The sequence below is a fragment of the Pezoporus wallicus genome, unplaced genomic scaffold (assembly GCF_028554395.1).
Source record: "Pezoporus wallicus isolate ANWC-B61680 ecotype Strahan unplaced genomic scaffold, APGP_CSIRO_Pwel_v1 contig_227, whole genome shotgun sequence".
NCBI classification, from domain to species: domain Eukaryota; kingdom Metazoa; phylum Chordata; class Aves; order Psittaciformes; family Psittacidae; genus Pezoporus; species Pezoporus wallicus.
The window spans coordinates 13,060,001-13,082,622 of NW_026635704.1; the positions used below are offsets into that span (position 1 = coordinate 13,060,001).

The 22,622-nt window shown below is 37.8% G+C and overlaps 1 protein-coding gene across 1 annotated transcript in view; it reads right to left on the reverse strand.

Annotated features, from left to right (window-relative positions):
• The window catches only part of CCDC178 (coiled-coil domain containing 178), a 165,389-nt gene that overhangs the window by 3,342 nt on the left and 139,425 nt on the right, over positions 1-22,622 (reverse strand). The window contains 1 exon segment of the mRNA XM_057397375.1: positions 17,187-17,321. Within this exon segment, the coding sequence (XP_057253358.1) occupies positions 17,187-17,321 (135 nt within the window).

The following is a 22,622-nucleotide window of genomic DNA, read 5'->3' on the forward strand; positions in this document are numbered from 1 at the left end:
AGGACTCATCTGCTGGAGGAAAGAATGGGAAAAAAAAAACAGGGAAGGAACTTTGGCCATGTAAATTCCTGTTTTGAAACATGATGCCTATAGTCAAATAGCTGCTGGACCAGTGCTTGAAGCTCAAAATTGAAGATTTATCTTCAAATATTTTAGCTTAGATGGGCAAAATACTATTGTCTGATGAGTATTATAACTTGGAATATTTTAAAAATTAAGTCCTGCAGAATCAGCTTCTTCCTAGTTGTGGTACATACCCAGTTATGATTCACATTTTGTACAAACTTGTTCTCTCATATGGTATATTTTAAAGTTACTTAGAAAAGAATTCCTAAAAAAAAGATAATTTAATGTGCTTCCTGAGGTGAAAAAGGGATAACAGCTGCAAAAAATCTTTTGATGAAGATGCAGAATATCTGAAATACATGGATACAGTAGATCAACAAGATAATCAGAAAAGTATGCAGAAAAACATATGAATAATAAGAATAGAGCTATCATTAAAAAGTGAATGTCAAGTTGGAAAATGCATATTTTGCTTTAAAGCCAGCAAAATTAGTGTTGAGGTTCTAATTTTTCCAAAATACAGTAAGATATGAACAGCAAATATGGAGTTAAACCAACAGTCCATCTAACCTACTGTTTTCTTCTCACCAGTGGGCATGATGAGATGCTATATAGAGAAGAGTATAAGGGCAGAATAAACATGGACTATTCCAGACCAAGGAGTGTGGCAGGAAGGGGGGAAAGTCATGGGGTGGCTCATTTAGATTTCTCTCCATCAGGTTGCCAAGGACATTAGTGTCCAAGTCTTCAGCTGCCTCCATAGAATCATGGAATTGTTAGGGTTGGAAAGGACCTCAAGATCACCCAGCTCCAACACCCCTGCCATGGGCAGGGACACCTCACACTAAACCATGTCACCCAAGGCTTTGTCCAACCTGGCCTTGAACACCGCCAGGGATAGAGCATACACAACTTCCCTGGGCAACCCATTCCAGTGCCTCACCATCCTCACAGTAAAGAACTTCCTCCTTATATCCAATCCAAACTTCCCCTGCTTAAGTTTTAACCCGTTACCCATTGTGCTATCACTACAGTCCCTAGTGAAGAGTCCCTCTCAAGCATCCCTATAGGCCCCCTTCAGATACTGGAAGGCTGCTATGAGGTCTCCACGCAGACTTCTCTTCTCCAGGCTGAACAGCTCCAACTTTCTCAGCCTATCTTCATACGGGAGGTGCTCCAGTCTCCTCATCATCCTCGTGGCCCTTCTCTGGACTTGTTCCAACAGTTCCATGTCCTTTTTATGTTGAGGACACCAGAACTGCACACAATACTGCAGGTGAGGTCTCACAAGAGCAGAGTAGAGGGGCAGGATCACCTCCTTTGACCTGCTGGTCACGCTCCTTTTAATGCAGCCCAGGATACAGTTGGCTTTCTGGGCTGCAAGCACACACTGAAGGCAGCTCGTGTTCATTTTCTCATCAACCAGCACCCCCAAGTCCTTCTCTGCAGGGCTGCTCTGAATCTCTTCTCTGCCCAACCTGTAGCTGTGCCTGGGATTGCTCTGACCCAGGTGTAGGACCTTGCACTTGGCATGGTTAAACTTCATGAGGTTGGCATCAGCCCACCTCACAAGCCTGTCGAGGTCCCTCTGGATGGCATTCCTTCCCTCCAGGGTATCAACCGAACCACACAGCTTGGTGTCATCAGCAAACTTGCTGAGGGCGCGCTCAATCCCACTGTCCATGTCAGCGATGAAGATGTTGAACAAGACCGGTCCCAACACTGATCCCTGAGGGACACCACTCCTTACTGGTCTCCAGCTGGACATTGAGCCATTGACCACAACTCTTTGTGTGCGGCCATCCAGCCAGTTCTTTATCCACCGAGTGGTCCATCCACCAAATTGATGTCTCTCCAATTTAGAGACAAGGATGTCGTGTGGGACAGTGTTGAACGCTTTACACAAGTCCAGGTAGATGACATCAACTGCTCTACCCCTGTCCATCAGTTCTGTAGCCCTATCATAGAAGGCCACCAAATTGGTCAGGCAGGATTTCCCTTTAGTGAAGCCATGCTGGCTGTCACCAAGCACCTTGTTGTTCTTCATGTGCCTTAGCATGCCTTCCAGGAGAATCTGCTCCAAGATTTTGCCAGGCACAGAGCTGACACTGACTGGTCTGTAATTCCCCGGGTCATCCATTTTCACCTTCCTGAAAATGGGGGTTATATTTCCCTTTTTCCAGTCATCGGGAACTTCACCTGACGGCCATGATTTTTTAAATATGATGGACAGTGGCTTAGCAACTTCATTCGCCAGCTCCTTCAGGACCCGCAGACGGATTTCATTAGGTCCTGTGGACTTGTGCACATTCAGGTTCTTAAGATTGTCTCGAACTAGATCCTCTCCTACAGTGGGTCCAAGGTCTTCATTCTCACAGTCCCTGTGTTTGCCTTCCAAGACTTGGGTGCTGTGGTCAGAACCTTTGCCAGTGAAGACCGAGGCAAAGAAGTCATTCAGAACCTCAGCCTTCTCCAAATCCTGTGTAGCCAGTTCTCCCGAGAGCTTCCTGAGGGGGCCTACATTCTCCCTAGTCTGTCTTTTATTTGCTATGTGCCTGTAGAATCCCTTCCTGTTACCCTTAACATCCCTAGCCAAGTTTAATTCTAACTGGGCCTTAGCTTTCCTAACCTGGTTCATAATTTCCTGGACAGCATCCCTGTACTCTTCCCATGCCACCTGTCCTTGCTTCCACTTATTATAAGCCTCTTTTTTCAACTGAATTTTCCTCAGCAGTTCCTTATCCATCCAAGGAGGTCTCCTGGCCCTCCTGCTGCACTTCCTTCTGGTTGGGATGCAACACTCCTGAGCTTGCAGCAGGTGATCCTTGAATATCAACCAAGAGTCTTGGGCCCCCCTGCCCTCTAGGGCTTTGTTCCATGGAAACTAAGCAGGTTCCTGAAGAGGCCGAAGTCTGCTCTCTTGAAGTCCAGGGTAGTGAGCTTGCTGCACGCTCTTCTCACTGTCCTGAGGATCTTGAACTCGACCATCTCATGATTACAAATGGTTGTTTTCTTAAATGGTTTCTTAAATTATTCCAAATGGAATGGCAGCCCAAACAGTCCACTTTTCTGTGTGTTGATCTTAGTAAGGCAGAAATCCAGAAATCTGCTGGCAAAGCTAAAGTGCACGACTTCTCAACCTGAGTGATTACTGGGCAGCATTGTATCTGTCAGAATGACACTGACAGTGTCAGGCTATTACAGATTGAGCTTCTGAATCATATGCTGTCAATGGAACTATAAAGCAGTGAAAAATTCTGATGGTTTATATACAGGAAAATCTCAGGTCTTTGGTGATCAATAGAAGAAACAAATTATTTTTTTTTTATCCTTGAGGTATGTGGAACTGAGAACATTAGAAAAAAAGAAAAAAAACTATAAATTCTTTTAGAAGACTGCATCACCACATTTTAGATTGCTAATCTCACCTATCTAGTCAAATAATTTCTTTCCTCTTCTCCTCCAAATTTTCCCTATCTTTCAATCTCTATTAAGGAGAAAGAATTTGGAATTAAAAAGAATGAGAAACAAATAGAAAAGAAAGGTGGCTAGAACCATCATCTGTATAAATCAAAGGAGTCACTTCAAAATGTGGTAAATTATTATTAAAGTGTGTTAAATAAGATATTGAGAACCAAGTGAGACCAGAATACAGGTGAAAGTCTTTACTGCATATATATATACATTTTGAACTGAGTGATAATTTGATTAGCAATGAATATATCACTGAAACTGAGAACATAATTCTCAACATCATCCCAGATAGCTAGCTAAGATACAAGGAATTATGCTAACAGGAAGAGCTTGTGTACTCAAAAGCTTGTCTTTTTTTTCCAGTCTAATATATATAGTGCCTTGCCTTATAAAATAATGCCTTACTAATGTTCTTAGGCCATCAAGATTATAACAAAACTATCACCACAACACTTACTTTTAAAACACAGATGTGATTTTAGCCCTTACTATAAGTTTCATTACAAGGTAACGTAGTGAGAGAATATATATTGACTCAGATTGTTCTGCCCTCACCCTGAGGAAAATAGTCCTGTATCTAAGGAAGCCAGCCTAACTTCATCATTGATTTCAATGGGACCAGGTTCAAGTATATTTTTTGTTTTGCAAGATTTCTTAGCCCCTAAGTTAATTGGAGTAAAGCACCCTGTTTGGTGTACCTTTTTATTTTCTTATTTTAGAAACCGTAACAAAACTAAAACACATAGCTTTGAAAAATCTGTGCCAAGTGAAAAAGGAGATTTTCTGGAGTTATTATGGATAATTAAAACACTCCAATAAAATTTCATGATAGCTGTGATGAGCTGGTATGCTAAAGCAACTCAGTGAAGCTGCTGTGACCCATCCCAGTTTTGGAGGAGAGTTAAACGTAACAAAAAACCTGCTCTTCCTGAGTATTTGACTCTCAGCTTATTGCTCTGGTACCAGTTGGAGCACCAAAACTGGTGCTGATTCAAGTGATGATACACTTGAGTACCCTTGCAGCAATACTAAATATTATAGGTGAGAAATAGAGCACTAATAAAAAAGAATAGCTTCTGTTCTCGTTTTCTTCAACATTATTCTTGAGAACTGAGGAGCTCTTTAATTCATAATCCTTTCCACCCCACTCTCCACTCACAAAAAAGAGAAAAAAATACAAAAAAGATTTCATTGTGCAAAGCTCCTCTGAGTTTGTGGATAGTAGTTTCTTTGCCTTTATCTCTAATAGAGCTTTCTGCTTTGCTAACACATACATACTCAGTTACCGCAGTGCTCAGGCTCAGAGAAATATCCCATTCATTTAAAAAAAAATACTTCTTATGACAACACTTGCAAATGAAGACCTAAATTTGATCCCTCTCTCCTCAGCCCAGAGCATCATAAGAATGCATTTATAACAGCCTGTGAGCACAGAGACTAACAGGATTTATTTAGAACATCGCTCAAAGCAGGAGTGGTTCTTGTCTCTAGAATGCCTTCAACTCAAAGTTTGAGAAAAGGATAAGGATGGGAAGATTTTCTAGAGAATTCATGTACCCTCTACTTAAATAGACAGAAAATAGTAAAGGGAATTGGACAGGAATGAATGTGGTGGCTTGCACCAAACTGGTACTGTAACATTTTTATTTGCTTTCTGCTTATGTCCTCAATAGGTTCCTTCTGTACCGTTAGCAGCAGCCCTCCAGAGTATGCAGTCAGATGACAGCCATGTTATGTCAGTCCTGTGACAGATGTTTACTGATTTGTCCTCAGGAAGGATTTGGTTTCCAGATCTATCTTCCCAGGCACAGTCAAAAGACATGATGTGAGAGGTTTTGATTTTACTCCTAACTTTGTCCTCGCATGTTTCAGGTAGCTATTTATTTCAAAAAAAGAAATGTTTATGTCCAAGTTTCAGTATGTTAGAAAAAAAAAGGACTGAAGTTTAGAAAATGAAGCCAGTATCATTGTAAGAAAGGATAAGTGGGTAGGAAAAAGGCCAGAGAATCAACAAGCCGAGACACCGCATCTGAAACCTGAATGTTTTTAAAGGATGCATTTGGAGAAGATAATGACTGGATTTGAAGAAGCTGCTCATAGTGAAATAATGTAGAGCATTTAACACCTCAAATGCAACTCTGAGAAATTATAGTGCCTGTTGTGAGAAGTTTCTTGTAAGGAGTTTTCCATGGGAAATGCTTGATTGAGTCAATCAAAAGAGGGGACAACTATTACACATTTTATAATTTTGCACATGACAGTGAGGATTTCATTCCGGTAGGTCATTTGATTCTCTGCAGGTGGCTCTGTTGGTTTCTGGAATAGTATACTGTGAATTGCATGTTACACAAATGAAAGGCAGTTATAATTCTGGATAACATTGTATTTGATTCTACAAACATCTTTAGGCCTAATGCAAAGATCCCTTTGTATAATTTATCCAGCTAAGTGTCTGTGGTCCCAAACTCCTAATTTAAAAATGTTGATAAATGAAGTATCTCTTTAGCTAATAAATGAAGTATCTCTTTAGTTATCCTTTGTCAGCAACATTCATTTTAATGGAAAGTGAGTTTACAGGGTTACATGATTGAACTACTGAGCCAAGTCAGTGTTGGCAAATGATGGGCTAAATTATTGATGTTACACACTAATGAATTCTGATGAGAAATAAAATACAGACATTACATTTCAAGTGGTTCATAATTATTTTTGTACTTTAAAAGCAATTTTATTCTTTTTCCAAATCATACTGGTTCTGTAAAACAAAAACATAGTTAGTGATTATAGCTAAAATTATTGAGTTTGTGGCAAAAATGCTCCTGTGCGCTTTCTTATGCAAGTATAATGCTATTCCCACTAGGATTCTGATTTCTTCTTATACTTCTGGGAGAAGATAATTAAATTAAATGTCTAAATTTTTTAAACTGGTGTCTTTAAATAAAATAATCTACTTTGCAACCATACTTAAGAGTTCAGCAGATGAGTTTATGATATATCAGCATGTTTACTAGAGATGTTCTGAACTACCGTAATTAATTCAGGTGACGACAAAAACAGAAGAGCTGCCAAAAATGGAACTTACAACATGCAAACAGTTCATCATTAAACCTGTGTTTTGATGTATGTTTAAAATGGGTAGAAGGAGGTTACTAAACTTCAGATAGCCCAAAGTGATGTTGCAAGGTTGAATCATTAATTTAAAAAATGTTATTTCTCTGATTATTTATTCACTATACTGGATAAAGAAATTTAATTTCTTAGTTTTTACTTATAAAACCAGAGATAAGCATTTGCTCATTTGGCAAGAGTGCAACTTCATAAGTCCTATCCTTAATCTTGTCTTCCTAAAAATGGGCTTCATTTAACTTTTCTTAATTGTAAACTGAAGGCTTCTGTCAATTGCTGGAAAAGCGAATCTATGAAGTATAGTTTCATTTTCTTTTTGACACATAACAACTGAATAACCATCTTACTTGTCGGCTCATTGCTGTTCTCTCTTGTCATTCAAAATTACCATTGGCTTCCTGAAGGAGTGAGAACATGCAAACCTGTTCTAGTTTTACTTACAAAGGAATTTTATGATCCAAATGATCAGCCTTCAAGAGGTTTGTCATATTTGGCCAAGGTCTCAAAAGAAAGGTTTATGAGCTACACAATCATCATCATAAACCTCCATGTTACCTATAATTTGGCCTTAAGCTTGAGCACAGTACTCAGATACGTATCATTATTTTAGTGTAAAAGTCTCAGAAACAGCATTTTGTATTAAATGGAGCTATTTAGAAGGTTGTTTGCCGTGTTGTTATACAGGTATTTAGCAGCACAGCTGATGGAAACATAACGTTTATTCACATACTGTTTTCTCTTGTTCAGCCAGCATTTCTTAAGAAAACTATGGCTTTTCTGCTCTTTAGTACTATTGCTCCAATCAGGACAAAACATGATTTAGAAAAATAATGTTACAGATGAGATATGGTTAAGCTTTCCTTGAAGTAAAAACCCACAATTTTTCAACAAACCAAAACAAGATACTCTGTGATATTTTGGTTGTGTATGTGCTTTCCCATATTGCCTCAGATCCTCACAACAAACTTACTCAAACCAAGGCAGCTAAGCTCTGTAAAGAGAATCAAGGATTCCTATCATTCTGCTAGGAGGAATTGAATTAATTATTGTTGGATTTTGAACGACTGATGTTTAAACCACTTCAATTAATTTTTCTATAATAAGAAGGATTTCCTGAATTGTAGGTAGGGCTGAGATCAACTTAAGGAAATTGCCAAGCGTTTACTTTATCTGCTTTTACATGTTTGGTTTTTTTTAACCCATTTATCCAAAATTTAGGCATTGGGCTCAAACGCTTTCTTTAGTAAATTTAAAACACTGCTACAAAATTTCAGAGCCACAAGGCTCTGAAAACACAGATTGTGTGTACCTGGTAAGTGTAAATTTGAACTCTGTAGCTCTGAAAACTACATTTTTTACATACTTGAGCCTTGCAATAGGTAAGGCTTCTCCAGCAGGAGTCTCTCAGGACTGCTATGGTTTGGGTTGGGTCTAGGGGCCTTACAGTAGAGGAGTCCTGCTTGTGCAGGACATTTTGACTAGTAGATGCTGCAAAAGGAGCAAATTGTTTGATTCGAATATGAAAGAACAAGAGCCAAAATGGAGCAACAGTTAGATTTGGAGAAGGCTCACAAGGAGATAAAATTGGGCTGCAGAGAAGGAAAACTGTCAGTTCTCTTTCAGGCGAGGGTAGAGACTGGTATTGTCAAGTCTCAGAGGCCGAGAGGTAGAAGAAGGTGACTATTGCTTGGAAAAATGACAGAGGCTGGTACTTGAGGAAGCAGTAAGGAAACAGAGAAAACTGGTGATCAGTAGGTAGTGCCAGAGATTAAGGCTGGAAAACAAGCTTGAAGGGAGAGCAAAAATGGCTGTGCCAGCAATCTGGGAATGAGTCAGGTGCAGGACAGAGGTCTGACATTCCTCTGGGATGAGACTCAGCACAGGCACAAGGTTGGGAAAAGCAGAGACCATGAGCTGGAGAGACTTTGATTAGATAAAAGCCTGAGCAATAAATTAAGGAAAAAGCAATAGACAACAGCCTACTACAGTTGTCATTTACCCCATTAGTTCAAGTTCCAGATAAGTGTATTGGCACTAATTCTTTTGATGATAAAAGTGTCAATATTAATAAAATATTTAATATGGTTTATACCCTTGGAAATTTCAGAGTTTAAAAAATACCTTAGAAAATCCTTAAGATTACAAAACCATTGTACTCAATTGAGAAATTTTAGGATTGTAGTTATTTCTGTGAACATAATTCAGCCTATTTTGTGTAAACACTTCAACACAGATTTTAATTATTTAACTAAAAAAATAAAACCTATGTTGCTTCAAGAAACAGAAATACAGTGGTCTTCAGATTCTGGAAAAGGCCTCAAGCATGACAACTTTAATGCTTCTTTGATAATTTTTCGTGATACACTGTTTCAGCACATTTTTATTCCATCAAGTTTCAAACTCTGAATCTTTCTGTCAGGGAGTATGGCGAATAATCTGAAGCTTAAAGATTGCTGTAGCTGTGACATGACTCGGTGGATCAATTTTTAAGAAGCTGGAAATCACGCAATTTGTCTCTTCTTGTCATGTAAGACCTATTGGTTTGAGTAGCCCTGCTGACAATAAAAGCAGCAGAGATAATAAGCTTGCCAGTTCCTCATAGAGTTTTGAGTGTTTGACCCCCAAATATTAAGTTACCAGAGTTACAGGTGCGAAGAACATGAATTCATAGTCTGTATTTCTGGATTCTATGTCTCTTCAATGGGAGACTAATTTTTGCTCAATGAGAAATGAAGTTTGTTCAGTAATCTTAGCATCTGTTAGAGCCAGATACGAAGTTGCGAGTAGTAAACATTTAATTCTGTAAATTTGTCTTTCATTACTAAAAGCCCCAACCTATACATTTTTATTACTCAGCATATTTTAAATTAATAAGACATTTCTGTGTGTGCATGTTATAAAATGTAAGAAAGCGGGTAATTAGTACTATTACTATTCTGGTAATTAGTACTATTATTACTACAACAATTTTGGTAATATGCAAGAATAGATTACAGTAAGTGGTGGTGAATACTGAAGAAATGTAACTCTTAGGAATTCTTATAAAAGAAATTTAAAACTAAATCTCCTAGATTAAATGCCATCCTTCTCTTTTCTCTTAGGTCATAATTTTTAGTGATATGTATTTCTACACAAAAACTGTACATTGAAAATGTACACCTGCAAGCAAACTAAATGATTTATCACCACAATAATCCTGGCCAGGTTAATCTTATATGAGACAAATCTTTTTGCAGAGACAATCTTCTAGCCTCCCTCATTGACAGGCAACTAGCAGAGCTCTTTATCTTCTTACTATACACTAGAACTTTTAGGTGGCAGGCACATGTCTGAACAATTTGATTCGCATCATATTTGCTACACGTAGTGAAACTTTCAAGTGAAGCCATAGAAGAATTATGACAGTTAAGGACACTATAGGTGTTCCTGTGCAATGTTTGTGGTTATATTAGCCTTTGGACATGATGCTTTGAAAAGTAGGGTTTATGAGAAGCATAAGATGCTTGGCGCGTTAAGGCATAAGTGGCATAAAAACCTAAATGCAACTGAATTGTGCCAAATTATATGTACACATCACTTAAAAAACGTTAAAAGGAGATTACATCAGAATAAAGATATCAAAGATTTGCCATGTCATAAGCAAAATCACAGACAATGAAAATGAGGCAAATAAATAAATGAGGTTCCAATTTCTTCTATGAATTTAGCTTATTTTGAGATTAGTTTTCACTATCTCGCTAGAAAGGCCCCGCTCATCATGGAGCAACAAAATAAATGGTCATGAACATTCTGTGTGTCTATTCCATGGCAGCTGTAACTGCCACTACACCTACCTGTTAAGTAAATGCAAAGATTTTTGTGAGTGCTAGTCATGGTCATAAATTCCATCTAGAGAAGTCTAGACAAAAGGAATCACTTTAGGGATTGATATTAAAGGTGAGATCATATTTTGAAAAATTCCAGTTATTATTCAAAATTCATAAACTTTTGAGAGGAAAGCCATATATTTTTGGAAACTATGTACTGGATGCTGATTTCAATGTTTCCGTAGAAACCGATTCACCAAGTAACAACTTTTCAAACAAATTTTTTAAGCAAAGGATACTTGATCTCAATTACCCTTTAACTGTACCAAATAAATACTTTATAAATTAATAATAAAATCAGAAAAATTTAACTTCAACATTTAAATGGTTACTATGAATAAATGTGAATAAATACAAAAGCTTAGAACTAATTAAAAGGTGTGCAGCCATGTCCTCTTAAGTAAAGTTATCTGTCATCCATCCCCATATGTCTCCAAGACAAGGCAGAAACAGCAAGACTGCTAAAGTGAAATCAGCAGGCAAAAAAGACACAACTGAGTGTAATCAGCATAAATGGTGATAACTCAGCCCATAAGAGAGAAAAATAAAAGAGAAGGCATACAGATTTGGAAGTGCATCAGCCCTGGGAGACACCATAACACACCTGTGTTTACTAAGTTAGAGAACAAAAGATGTACTTAAATTGACTACCATCTGACAGCTAAGAAACAAGAATAAGCAGCTTTCAGAAAGCAAATGAGCAAACCCTGCTTGTAATACACAGAATCATGGTTGGTCCTGGCCAAAGTGGAACTGCACCTGCTCTTAAAGATCAGATAGAACAGGGTGCCATGAAGACCACAGATTTTGCAGTCAGTAAAACATTTCTTCTGGTAAGATGCAGTACCCGCTGAGATGCCTGCAGTAGATTCAGTAAAGTTTCAACGCCTTAGCAAAGAACAGTCCTTTCTTTGGTGATCTCTGCAAAACTGCTCAGATAAAGACAATGCAAATTAGATCAGAACTCTTTTCTAGTGTAAACTGGTGTAGTTCAGTACAGTGGAATTATTTTGCACTACAGCAGCTTTGCCAAAAAGTTTTGTAAAGGTTTCAGGTTAATCAATCAATGTGAATAAAACTGTGGAAAATGTATAAATAATCACAGCATTCTGCAGTCAAAGTGACAGTCTGGGGGTTAATGCTTCATTCCTTTGTGCCTTATGTAGCAATTTTCACTTGATGAAAACAGGTAAAACTGCCACCAACTAAGAAGTTTCCAAACTCTAAATTCTGATGATCTATTTTATATCCCTTTACACTGTCTGGAACGGCTATTAAAGGTGCAGAGGTATTAAAAACTAAGCCAATAATCTTGTATTTATTAAAAAATGTACTTTCGTTATTCCACCATCATTAAAAGTATATATGCAATGCTTTAAAGTTAGAATGAGGGTGGCAATGATGTTATCTTTTTTGTTAGCATGTTGGCCCCCAAATAATTCTAGCATAAATATAGTCAAGATAAATCATCTAAAAGGATAGACTAAATTGAAGACTGTCAGGATTAATGTGCAGCCACAGTCCCAAATAAAGCTACACCTGCCATCATATATCATTTTTGCAATTAGATAGCTAATTGAACTTACTCAAGAGCCAAGTTATTGAAACTGCAAAGCATTATTGGGAAAACAAAAGCCATTAACATAACAAATAACTTGCCTGTACACTTGTGGAAGAAAAGGTTTTACATTTTTATCATTTTTTTTCCTAAATTCAAGAGATTATTTTTAGTACTTTCTGCTGAGTTAAAAATGTATTTTGTAATTGTAGAAGGATTTTTGAGGACTGAAATCCTCCAAGCAAACTGCAGAATATGGACTGCACTGTGACAGTGAAATTTTCCCCACATTGCTGCTCCATTTCTTCAAGTCAAGAGATCTCTGTGAAGCTTTTGTTTGAAGGAAAGCTGTTACTAACTTCAGAAATACTTTGCTCCTCTCTTACCACGTAAGATGTCCTTTGACTATAAAGATAAGTTTAGGTGAAGAGCAAGTGTCAGGACTCATAGAACTTTGACTACTAGGATAAAAACAAAGTCTCTTTTCAGAGCCATTAAGCATGTATGCAAACTGCCAGGAATGAAAGAAAAGCAGAGCAGGAATTTTAAAAACTTGAAATGGGTTAGAAGAAAGGTAAAGCACCAGAAGATGAAATAGACTTGCCCAAGAAACAGTCCTGCACTTTGCTCTATGAAAAATGAAACAAATGAAGAGACAAAATTGAATGTATAAATCATTTCAGTCATTGTTCTCTGATCTAGCATTTGAGCTGATTGACAAAATATTTGTGCTTCACTACTACTACGGAAGAATCTCTTATCCTTTTTAACATCATAATTGAAATGCTCCAATTTAAAATTTCAATTTTTTTCCCTATGAGAAGTATATTCACAGAACACATGGACACTGAATAATCAGCTGATCATTCCTATTTCCAAAGCAATTAAATGTTTGAAAAGCAAAATTGCTACAAGGATCATGATAAAAGCCAGGGAATATATATATTTAAAAGTTCAATTGAAATAAAAGGAGCATAGTAAAAATTAAAATGGCATTTCGAAAAACCCCACCCCTTTTAATGTCACCACATACAATACAGACTAATGACCCTTAACAAAAAATGGGAAAAGCTAGTATTTACTAAAGGCTGACAGGCATAATTCTGCTTTTGTGGTTCACCCTCATATTGTTGGTGCTTTGGATAATTTTGACATGTCTCCGGTCACATGACCACAGTGAGAGCTCAGGAAGCATGTGCATACTTCTGCTACATATTGACAAACGTGTTTTGGTCTTCTTTCTCAGAATAGAGAGCCAAAGGGAGGATCATCTAAAGGGCAGCATGTTCTGGTTATGATTCCCTGGTAAAGTGCGCTGCTGCTGAGTAGGGTCAGGCAGACCAAAAATGTGCACAGCTGGTGCTAAGGCTGAACAGAGAGCTGAGGAGGCAAACAGAATCACAGAATCCCAAGGGTTGGAAGGGACCTCAAAAGATCATCTAGTCCAACCCTCCTGCAAGAGCAGGGTAGCCTAGAGTACATCACACACGAACTTGCCCAGACGGCCCTTGAATATCTCCAGCGTAGGAGACTCCACAACCCCCCTGGGCAACCTGTTCCAGTGATCTGTCACTCTCACAGTAAAGAAATTTTTCCTGATGTTCACCTGGAACCTCCTATGCTCCAGTTTACACCCACTTCCCTTTGTCCTATCACTGGACATCACTGAAAAAAACCTAGCTCCATCATCCTGACACTCACCCTTTGCATATTTGTAAACATTCATGAAGTCACTCTCAAACGAGGGACTCTTTGCTGTTGCTTCCTTTGGCAGAGCAGAGAATCTGGCCCTACAATATTTAAGAGGAGATGGCATGAGGCAGCCTCTCATGGTCATGCTTCTGCTTCTGGGGGACAGCAGCATCCCCAAAAGGGGACATGAACATTAGCATGTGCTACAGGGGACACCCTGCCTACGTTGCACTAAGCCTGAGCACTCCCAGTCACCAAAGCCAGTCAGCTCAGCAAAACGGCACACTCAGCCCGAGGCACACATGTTAGTGTGACAGGGAAGGAAGCCTGAAGTTGAAAGTGAGCTCAAAACCGTGCTTAACTAGTAGGGTGGGTGACCAATAGCAAATTTCTGGCATGGTACCAATTTTGGTGCTTATAGAAATTAGGACTGGTAATGCATATAGTTCTTTCTGAAATGAATTTGAGACACCAGATACCAAAGGAAGCTTGCCATCACTGCAAGAGCATTTTTTTCCTCCCAATTTATCATCAACAAAAGCATTTTTCTTTTTAATGTTAAGTGGGACCCCTCCTAAAGTTTTGCTTTTTTTTTTTTTTGGTGTTTACTAATTGTGATGACTAACTCCACCAATACTGGCTACTGGAAACATCCTCCTCACTAATGCTTTGGCAATGTCACCTTAATACAGGCACAGTTGTTTCTTCTCAAGCACAAATCTTACAAGCGCTATCAACCAGCTCCATCATTGGAAGTGATTAGAAGGCAAGTCTAGACTTTCAAAAACAGGCTTAATAGTGTGATGATGAAATATTAGTCAAAGCCACCTTCCAGTCTGAGGCACTCTTTATTTTTACATCATAATTGTCCCCAAACACTGCTGCTATGTAAAACTGTGAAGCGTTGTTAAAAGTAGCTGGTGAAAAGTCCAAATCCTCCATTAAGTCTCTCTTTGGATCTCACCGTTGTCATGGCTTCTGTAAAATATCAGAAAACACTTAGGCAGCGAATGTACTGTATCTACTGCCTCTTCTAATTCACTCTTCCTCTGTGATTCACCTGCTCGTGTTTGCTCCAGTCAAGGTAGCTGCTGGGATGTAAGCTCTTATGAGTGGGAATCAGTTTTGGTGCACACCTGCATGCTGCTCAGCACAGCAGAATCTCATCCCCACATGTTAATGTGAGATGGACACTAGAAACAGCAAACTCAGGGTATTTCTTGCTGAGAAAAAAAGAATGGCTGTCGGATTTTATTTTGGAAGTGCATGCCACTATGCTGTATGTCATCAATGTAGGAACTTAATTGACAGAAGGATGGGTCGATCTGACAGTAATACAGACAAAGACACCAGTCCATATATAAATAAATCACTGCCAAAACCTCTAAAATATACAAATATATTGCTGGAGGGAAATTCTTTGCTATACAACTTGGCAATTGCTCTTAGCTGGAATAGTTTCCATTTTAATTTTATATATTTTACTTTTTTTGCTATTTTACTTGTAAATTATTATCAGTCAAACTGTATGAAAACATAGCAAGAATAACAGAACACCAGAAAAGCATCAGAATATCAGAAAAGTATGTTATGGTTAATGAAAGTGGATAGGGAACAGAATATTTTTCAGACTGAACAAAATGTTGTCTTTGGTAAGTCTGAGCTACTCAGATCTGAATACCACCAAATGTTGCTGGGACTTAGCTCTAAAAGCTTACTTTAGGCCATTTCTAATTTCTTGGGATTTTTTAGGGTGACAAGATTTATAGACACAGCTTCTCAGCATGAACAGCATGCATGGAAAAATTTATGCTAAGGTGAAGGATTTCCACAAATCTCATTTGTTGTAACGTAGAACACTTACTGACATGAGAGTTCACTTGTATATGAGGTTCACTGTACAGCTATTAAAATACCGTGTAGCATTAGATTAATGTAAAGATTCATGTGTAAGGAAACCAACTGCCACCTGTGGCTTCTATGTCACTGCTGTTATTATTCATGAGCTTTAGGCTGCGCATCGATCACCTCTGTTCTTCACTCACTATTGGAGCAGTTGAACACAGGAGAAAACAGAAATCATGCCAGCTACCCCCCCGTGCAAAAAAAAAAATCAAAAAGGAGCTTTTCCATTTTTTTTTAAATAATTTGAATGAAAAAAAAGTGGTTCCTGACTTACCGGCTCTCACTGGTACACAGGTCAGTGCAATAGTAATTAAAAAAAAAAAAAAAGAAAATTTTTAAAATCTATAAATTTAAGAGTATTAAAACATTAATAAAGTATAAAATATGATTAACATTTTAATCTTAATTATTTTTCTTGTGTTTCTCATTTTAATATGACAAAGATTTTCTGCATCTTTTACAGAAATACAACATATATGGAAATTGGGAATTTTAAAATTAAAATCCTCTGAGATACTGAAATCAGATCATGATGCTGATGCTGTTTAATGGGATTCTAGAACTTATTCAAGTTAGATTTTATTTTAATGCATTGGATATTAACAGTGAAGTGTAATTACATAATATTAAAATGTAATAAAATTGTTTCCACACTCATACCACAAAGACTGACTGTTAAAATTCAGAAAACAAGGCTTGTAAGAATATCCTGCACTTAAGCTGCATCAGCAGCATAACTTCTTTTGCAATGAGTAAGTCTGAAGAAATTTTTCACTTAAGCCTTTTAAAAACCCTTCACAAACGCCATCTGGTTATGGCCATTAACTATGGGAAGAGATTGAAAGGAGTGGCTTTACAGAAATATGAATAAGACGCCATAGCACAAGGCAAAAACAGAAAAAGGATGTTCAAACTATACTGTGTAGTAGTCATTTTCCATAGTAAATACATATATCTCGGAAACAAGTCATAAAATGAGAAACCATCATCTTTGGAAACCATTTTTAAATCTCATAACCCCCCAGTGTTGCTTTTTTACAAATAAGGGAAATTCATCATATAATTGAGTTAGGAAGGTGCAAATCTTCTAAAACATAGTCTCCTGTTAAAGAAATTAAAAAAGAATACAGTGAAAATGACAATATTGTTTACCATGGAAATAATATTTGCACAAACCAGGACAAAACAACACCTTCTAAAACAACTGAGCAGCAATAGTAATGCCGCTCTATGTTTCTAATATTTATGCCCAATGTATTTATAATAATCTTTTCCAAGGTTTGTGAGAAATAAATCTAATCTCCCCCTTTTTTTCAATCTACACATGGTATATGTGCTAACTTACTGAATTCATCCTTCATGCAATTCCAGTTTATTAAAGAGGTTAAAAATTTATAAAACTCTGATGGGATATGGTTTTAATGCTTCATCACACTACCCATCATTTGCTTTTCAATCTAGATCAGAATGATCTTTCCGACTTCCCTGCAATCACCTACCTGCACAGCTAATATTTTCTGAGCGTTCTCCTGAGAGGCTGCCTGGATCCTCGCCAGCCCAGCCTGGTTGTAGAGGCCATGCTGCCTCCGCTGTGCTGCCAGCACCCCGCGCAGCCGCTTCTGCAGTGCCCAAAGCTGGGACAGCAACACCAACGATGCCAGTGGGGGGGTCAAGGCAAGGAGAAGAAGAGGCAAGAAGGTGAAAGGGAGGAAGGGAAAAAGAAAAAAAAACTAGGAAAAAAGAATTAAATTCCCAAGTCAGAGTAGGAGAGGAAATTAATGGCAGTGTTCAAGAAGAATGATGGAGGGAAATATAGAAAGCAGTCAATAGCCCATTCTGCGCTGTACGGGCCTGACAGGAATTTCACAGTCTCTTGGTTTTTCAGCCCACTCATGCGCATTCATCAGAAACCAGTCACATCTGGCTGCCAGGATGGGGGGTTAATTTTCTCTAAATGCCTCAGCAGTTTTGTTCTAGCTGAAGCAAACTCTGTGACTGCAAAGCTGATGAGTAAAATATTTCTACTTCACCCAGTTTAACTCAAAACCGATAGCCTCGGGGCATATTGAACCTTTCTTAAAAAAATAATCTTTTGAAGCTTTTTGAATGGCACATCAGGTCAGGCCAAAGTTTAAAATGCAAGTTTAAGACTTTGATGGACATAAGAGCTTTTTTTTTCCCTGTGTAAAGCTTATCATAGCTTGGCAATGTGTGCTTTAGTGCATGACAAAACTAAAGAGAATTAACTTAGCCATCAACTGCTCAGGGAGAACAATAACAGGAAAGAAATTTCCATATAGAAGTTCCTATTAATCTACCCAGCTATAACCATATGACATGAAAGCATCTAACAGCACTAAATTGCACTGAATGCGGCAGCTGAGAGTGACACTACTTAAAAAAAAGAGGATTTTATATAGACTTATAGAAAAGATAACATCCTAGGAACTGCATTTGGTGCAAAGGATCCTAACTGAAATGATTCCAAGGGGAAGTGCAGGAGCGCTTACCTGATAGGCTTTTGCTATTTGCTAATGGTAATTATTGTTAAAATCTACAGTTAAGACTGTTACCAGTTTTTCCTTAATCTGCAAGTACTTGGAACATATAAACATGGTGTGGCAGGTCTCACTCTAGAAGAAAAATGTTTTAATGAGATCTGAAAATCTACCAACACAGAACGTCTTTGAAAACAGCTGTGGGGTTTGGGAAATTCTGCAATCATTACATCATACTCTAGACTAGTTTTAATTTAGAAAATTTAAATTTGAGCCACTGAAACCATTGCTTAGTGGGAACACACTGGTTTGTGTTTGATCAAGTAATAATTTCGATAAATTCTATATCTATTGTTAGCATGAGGCCTTCAAGAATATGCCTGTCAACCAGATTAATACAATGGATTATACCATGCCTTTCGAAATATTACATTTCATTAAGGTCAATACCACAGGTCAATAATTGGATCAGTTATAAAGAACCTTTTACATGATAAGATATGACTGCTCTTTGGGAGCCAGCGCAGTGTACCAGGTGAAAAATATACTTTTTCAAAAGAATGTATATTATAGTAATATCAAGTGAGCTATTACAACCTAGAGAGTAATTAATGCACATTTTCAAAATTAATGGCCTGATTTTCAAAGATACTGAGTTTCCACAAGTCCCATTAGGTTCTATGGAAGCGGTGAGTACTCTGCATCTTTGTAAATGAGGCTGCAAAATATTAAAACAGATCTTTATGCATATATTTTTTTTGAGACCTGCCAGTGTATATTAAAAATAACATGAGGGAAGGCAGACAAACTCAATGGGAAAGTATAAAAATATCAATCTGAATCACAGCCAAAACCTGAACCCAAAATAAGAATACATTTTCCAGCTTGGAGAGCCTCTTCTAAGTACTGCTATTCCTTTCTTCCTGTTTTAAGAATTATTTTGTTTCCTGAAATCTACCTTATTCTCCAGGTCTGCTGTTATTTCAACTATTTTCAGATCTCGTGTTGGTTGATACCATTCTGGAGTCTGAAAAAGAATGCAGGTTAGAGAGGAACAACTTATGACATTTCAGCCCTAGAAAAATTAATTAAGTAGAAGACTACTTCTGGATTATCAAACCTCTAATTTTTGCAAAAAAGGTGAAATAATTGCAAGATATCTATTTTGACATGATGAAGAAAATGGTGACTGGGGGAGCTCAAAGGATCTGTAAGTGAAAGGTGACATTAAGTGAAAAGAATCAATGGCTATCCAACCTTTGTCTTGAGAAAATCAAGACATTCAAAACTTTTGAGGTTTGGCTATTTGAAGAGTTGTATATTTATTGAGAATAAATTGACAGTTTGTATATTTATTGAGAAAAATTGACAATGTATAGTGGCTGGCGTCCAATACAACTTTCACTACTGTTTCCCATTTCAAAATGGGAAGTCTATGATAGCTGTTACTATTGTAAATATCCCTGCATCTAATGTATCTCATATTTCAACTACATTTTATCGTGCCTAGCATAATGGAGCCTAAACCCAATATTTATTGATTTTACGATATGGGTTGCTACAGAAATAACATTTATGTATACAGTTGGAAATACATGTCTGTGAGAAAGTTACAAATTGATCAAATAACTTTACTGGCTTAGAATAAACTAATGGACCCACTAACCTAGGAGGGGTCATGCAAACTCTGGGTTGGATTCAGGTCCCTAGCTGAGAAAACAATTTAAAATACAAAAATCCCAGTTAACCTAGCTAAAACACACTTCTAGCCCAGCAGCAGCCTGTAGATTTCGTAAGTTTTGCAATGATCTCCCTGTCCCTCCAGGCACCAATACTGTTCCCTTAGAGCCTCTTCTAGCTCATATACATTTTTACCACATGGAGAGCCTTAAGAAGGCATGTCATACTTGAGTTGCATACACAACGTTACTGCTAACTCCATTTTTTATAGCTTTTTTTCACTATTTGAGAAAGAAGCTATTGCCTAAGTCTGATCAACATGCCAAGCCAAGTGCTGACAGCACAGTTAACAGCATTTCCAGTGGTCAAGATATAGCAATATGTACAGTAGCCAAATATTTGTATGAACTTCACTTTGGTTTTGCAATTTACTTTTCTGTGAGAGCAGGACTGAAGGAAAATGGTGAGTCTCACCTCTGTGCCTGGCAGGATCATGGAGCAGATTCTCCTGAAAACCATGCTAGGGCACATGAAAAACAACAAGGTGCTTGGTGACAGTCAACATGGCTTCACCAAGGGCAAATCATGCCTGACGAATTTGGTGGCCTTCTGTGACGGTGCTACACAACTGATGGATAGGGCAGAGCAGTTGACGCCTGGCCTTGGGCATCATGGTCTTCTGTGAAGTATCCCTGCCCATGGAAGGAGGGCTGGAACTAGATGATCTTAAGGCCCTTTCCAACCCAAACCATTGTATGATCCTATGACAAAGGAAAAAAAAACCAACAAACAAAACCCACAAACAAACAGAAGCAAGCTCCAGATTTTGGGTATTCAAGAGAACAGGAGGAAAAGAAGCTCCAGGATCTTTGTTTATGCCATTTTTGTACCTGCCATGGAGGCAGCTGATACAGGTCCGCTGTTAGTTCCCACAAAACGACCTTCAATTAAAGGGACTGTAGGGGTTTCTGCAGCATCAAAACAAAATTCATTCTGCAAGGAGGAGCAATAGCTTTCAAAGAGGTGTCAGGGGTCTTTTTTACTGGGAGGGGACAATTTTTGCAACAAGTGAATTCTCTCAGTCCTCATCCTACAAACAAGGAGATGGTGAGCAAATGGCTTTGCTGGAGAGGCACCTTTGTGAGCTCCTGGGGAGAATGAATGATGCTGTCAAGGAATTGCCCTTGCCATTCTTCTGCTTTGGGGCTTTACTGTCATTCTCCTTCACTTGTGTTTTGGCTCCCCTCTGTGCCTCACAGCAGAGGGGAGCATATGGCTCTATGTTTAATTCCTTATTTATATGTGGTACTAATACCATCAATAATATCAGTGTAAATTTGGAAAAGGAGGTGTGAACAAGCTGCTGTTTCTATCTTACTAGAGATGAACCTCATGAATTGGGGTACCTTATTCTCTTCTCACTTTTAAGTTTTTTTTTTCTGATAAATCAAAATACTTCATTAAATTCATGTTTAATTTTTCATTAACATGATTGAAATTAAGCTAATATTTCAATCTGTAATTTCTTATTTGAGGGATCAAACTGGAATAAAAAGAATGTGATTGATAGTATTTAAAGCAGTGGCCTACCAAAGCCTAAATCATTATTCCAATGGTATTGTTTCTAAGTCCTCATTAATTTATGTTATTATAATATTGGGATTGTCTAGACATTAAACAAAGGTCAAATTAAAATAAAATGCCACACATACAGAAGGAACTGTATCTTATTTAGACCAGAATAGTTTTTACTTTTGTTGTCTGACAGTCCACAGGAACCCAAAAGCTTCACCTTCTTATCTTTTATCACACAGTCTAGCTACACAGGACTAGACCAATGCAGATTACAGACATATTTAACAATGAACCCAAAACTAGGGGTGTTTACTTGATTAAACATCAAATGATATGTGGCCCCATTAAGAATACAAAGTGAACAGCACATGCAACTTAGTCATGATGCTTTTCTTGGTCAATAGCATAATACTTAGAATGTTTCTATTGCCAGTTCTGGCCAGTGACTACATGTTAGCATTATATTGGTTTATGATTACAAGCCTAATTCTCCTCTCTGCTGTTTGTAATTAGTGAGATTCAACTGATCTGATTAAACCTGTTCCTTCATTACACCTGAGAATGCAAAGAGAGAATCAGACCCTCTGTGAATAAAACTTCATTTTATCTTTCCAACATGATAATTACTCATAATACAAATGCATTCTGCATTTAGAATACACTTATACCTGCGGTGTCTGATGGAATAAAACTGCAAGGTTCTGGGTCACATAAAAGATAGTAGAAATTATTACAGGCAGAACTGGTATGCTGCTTGTCTCAAAAGAAGATTCTCTGTAAATTTTGCCAAATTTTAAACATTTGATCCCAAAATGTGCATGGCAGGTGTTTGCCTCAGGCTAAATTCGTTTAGATAGCCCAAGCAGTTTGCTTATTTTGGTAAGGTATTCTGGGCAAAATACAATATTCTGCTCCTGTTACGCTGATATTTCTTTTACCAGATGCAGTATGCAACAGGGACTCACATTTAAAAAGAGACAGCATTTTAGTATGTAATATGACTTTCTCATAGAAATAATCCGATGAGAACTGTTAGTCTGTGGAAAACAATTGACTGCAGATAGCCAGTAGTAATTTTTTCCATAAATGCTGTCCTTTGTAAGCATTCTTGAGCTTCTCACTGGTACTACAGTTGATCAGTCTGTGTTACCAGTCTTGCTGAGCAAGTAAGAATGCTTATCT